The 3,207-nt window shown below is 35.9% G+C and overlaps 1 protein-coding gene across 1 annotated transcript in view; it reads left to right on the forward strand.

Moving 5' to 3' along the window:
* The first annotated feature begins 1,826 nt into the window (after window positions 1–1,826).
* LOC112456132 (rootletin-like) overlaps window positions 1,827–3,207 on the forward strand; it is a 14,374-nt gene continuing 12,993 nt past the window's right edge. Inside the window, 4 exon segments of the mRNA XM_025018466.1 lie at window positions 1,827–1,922; window positions 2,085–2,444; window positions 2,562–2,754; window positions 2,895–3,187. Coding sequence (XP_024874234.1) covers window positions 1,827–1,922; window positions 2,085–2,444; window positions 2,562–2,754; window positions 2,895–3,187 — 942 coding nt within the window.

Below are 3,207 nucleotides of genomic sequence, written 5' to 3' on the forward strand. Positions count from 1 at the left end.
TTTCAAATGATGTAAAATTGTTCGATTCTAAAATAATTACTTAGATAATTAACTAGAAAGAAATCTTCTATTTTATAGCAATAAATATATATGGGATCTTACGTCATATTATTATTTCAACTGGTAAAATCCAGTTATAAATTACCTATTATAGTTATAAATTAGACATTAATTTATCACTCACCGACCCCGATGCGCAACAGCGGAATTACACCTGCCACGTAGCTACGTTGTATCTGTAATATACGAACATAAAATTCATATTAAAATGGTGTTCAAAAAACCTAATGTTTTGAAACATAATTCCTATGTGCATCAAACTTTTTATTATTTAATTAAATATTAATTTAAATAATGAAACATTTTATGAAAAGGATCTTTACAATGATAAATTTCTACAATATTAAATTATTTCTTTTCTTCTAATTATTATTTCTAAATTATTGTGAAATAAAGCGATTCAAGGATAAACAGGAAAAAAGTTGCTTTTACACAAATAAATAATATTTACCGAAAAGTTGTTCCGCTGGTGCCCGATGCCTCTCCAAGGCCTGCTCCTCCTCTCAGGCTATCCTCTCGGATTATCAGCTCCCTCGATGCGACACTCGTGTTCCCTCGATGCGAAGCTGATGCTTCTTTCCGCGTTGATATTTTCTGTAACATAAAAATTATCGAATCGATTAAATAATTGTCACGCGCATTGAACATTTTATTCGTTATTCAGGTTAATACACATTCAAATTACTTCTTCGCAAAAAAGTCTCTACGTCAGAATTAACTTGAATCAAATTTTTCAAATTATTTTTTTTTACTAATTTATATTTTAAAATACGGTTTAATGTAGCAACTGAATAAACACAAACGAAAAGAGAGATTCTATAATATCTTTAGAAAAAATTAAAAAGTAACATTTACCAGAAGTGTTGATACGCCGATGCCCGATGCCTATCCTAGGCCTCCTCCTTCCCTCAGGCTGCTCGGGATATCAGCTTCGCAGGATTCCCTCGCTGCTCTGATGTCACCTTCTACGTCGTTATTTTCTGAAATATTCAAATGAACGATTCGATTAAGTAAAGACAGAAGAGATAGAACATTTTTGGACATAAGTAACATAGTACGTAAAAATCAGTTACACTCACCACTTTCTTTCCTGCTGTTCCGGCCGCAAAATCCACCACCACCTCCGGGTCAGATAAGAGTCTCGAGCCACATTGAGACTCGTGGCAATGCAGTGTGACTTCATCCATTAAGCAAGAAAAATTAAGAAGCCATTTCGGCCATATTGCATTAATTTTACGACGTTGTTGCAAAATAGTCGAAATGTTTCGTGACCTTTCTCGCTTAATAGAAATGTAATTGCTAAAAGGAATTAAAAATTATTCTCTACCTTTTTTTTTTTTTTTTTTTTTAACGTGGTGGAAATCTTCGAAAGACTCCCCCGCCCTGAGGAAGGGAGGGAGAGTGTCGGATTCTACGCGCACGCGTACCACCGTTACGAGGGGCGCTTCAGAAAACCGAAATCCCCTGAGCCTCCCTCAGCGTGGCATCGCGCGCCCATAGCCTACCGACTAAAACCACCACGAGCGACCCTGATCTAACTTTCTAAGGGTGGTGGGTGTCGATCCGCAGACACACGCACCGCGCGACTCTACGCCCTATAATCCACCCGTAATCTCGCAGGGTTGGGTGGGTGTCGATCCGCAGACACACGCACCGCGCGACTCTACGCCCTATAATCCACCCGTAATCTCGCAGGGTTGGGTGGGGACTTAAGCAATCAATTATCGGTGTTGGCGCGAAAGAAGGAAACGTTGAACGAGGAGCTCATGAGACTTAGGCAAAGATTAGAACAATCCAACGAAATGAATGCACGAATAAACAAAAACTTGAAAGATCTTGTGAAAGATAATGAAGAGAAACAGGCAAGAATGATTACAATTGCGTTAATATTATATTATACATATAAATTTATAATTTCTATATATTATTATCTATATAAATATATAATTTGTTATACACATTATTGTGTGTGTGTGTGTGTGTGTGTTACATATTAAAATAAAGCAATTCTTTTGTTTGTGCAGGTACTCTTTGAAACAAATGAAAAGGAATTTCAAAGACTGCAAGAGCAGCTTGCTTCAATGCGCACCGAGAAAGAAATATTAGAAGGAGTGTTGTTTAATACACAGACCAATTTGGAAGCTACACATATCAAGAAGACACAGTTAGAGAAAGAACAGAAAGAGATATTAATAAAACAGGAGAGCTTAAAGGGACAGGTGACGCGACTGACGAAAGAATTGGAGAATAGTGAAAAACGTGCGCAAGATATCAAACAGTCGCTTACGCAACAGAGTGGCGATCAAATCGCAGAATTTCAACAAATTATATCTAACATGAAGAGACAATCGGAAGATAACATAAAGAAGATAAACGACGAAAAAGTATTTAATCAATTATTCACAGAATTTGAACTTTTCTTGTCTAATTCATTGTGTTATTTCTATAATATATTATATATATATGTTCATTCTTTGTCTATTTTTCTTCATTATCTTTAGGAACAAGTAAGAATAACTTTAGAGAAATGGTTACAACAGTCTTTATTACAAGTGGAAGGAAACAAAAATGAAGAAATTAATCAGTTTCAACAGCGAATATAGGAGTTGCAGCAACACATAGAGAATTTGTGTAAGCAGCATGAGGAAGCGCTTCTTAGAGCTGAGAATGATAAACAACAAGCACTTTTAATAGGTGTGTAAATAAATTAATTAAGTCTTAATTGTCTTTATAAGACCAATACTTTTAATATATATAACACAATAATATGTATGTAAATATGATGTTTTTTGTCGTATTATCAATATATTAAAATGTATCTGATTTTGTTATAGCTCATCACGACCAACAGGCGTTAATCGAAAAAATTGACACTATTATGCGTGAATTAGAAGAAGAAAAGAACACTTTGGAACGTGTTAAAAGAGAGGCCGCAGCGCGCGCCGAGCAAGAACGTAATAATACGAATCAATTGCGCGTCGAATTAACGCGTCTCAAAACAAAGTTGGACGAAACAAAGTTGAGAGCTAACGAGGAAAAAATGAAACTTGACTTAAAGATAGAGGAGCTTTGGAAGGAACGGGAGTCCACGCAACGAGAAGTCGAAGAATTGCAAGTTCAACTGCACATGACGGAGGATAAAGTAGA

This window comes from Temnothorax curvispinosus, unplaced genomic scaffold, assembly GCF_003070985.1.
Source record: "Temnothorax curvispinosus isolate PA1 unplaced genomic scaffold, ASM307098v1 QBEX01006657.1, whole genome shotgun sequence".
Lineage (NCBI taxonomy): Eukaryota > Metazoa > Arthropoda > Insecta > Hymenoptera > Formicidae > Temnothorax > Temnothorax curvispinosus.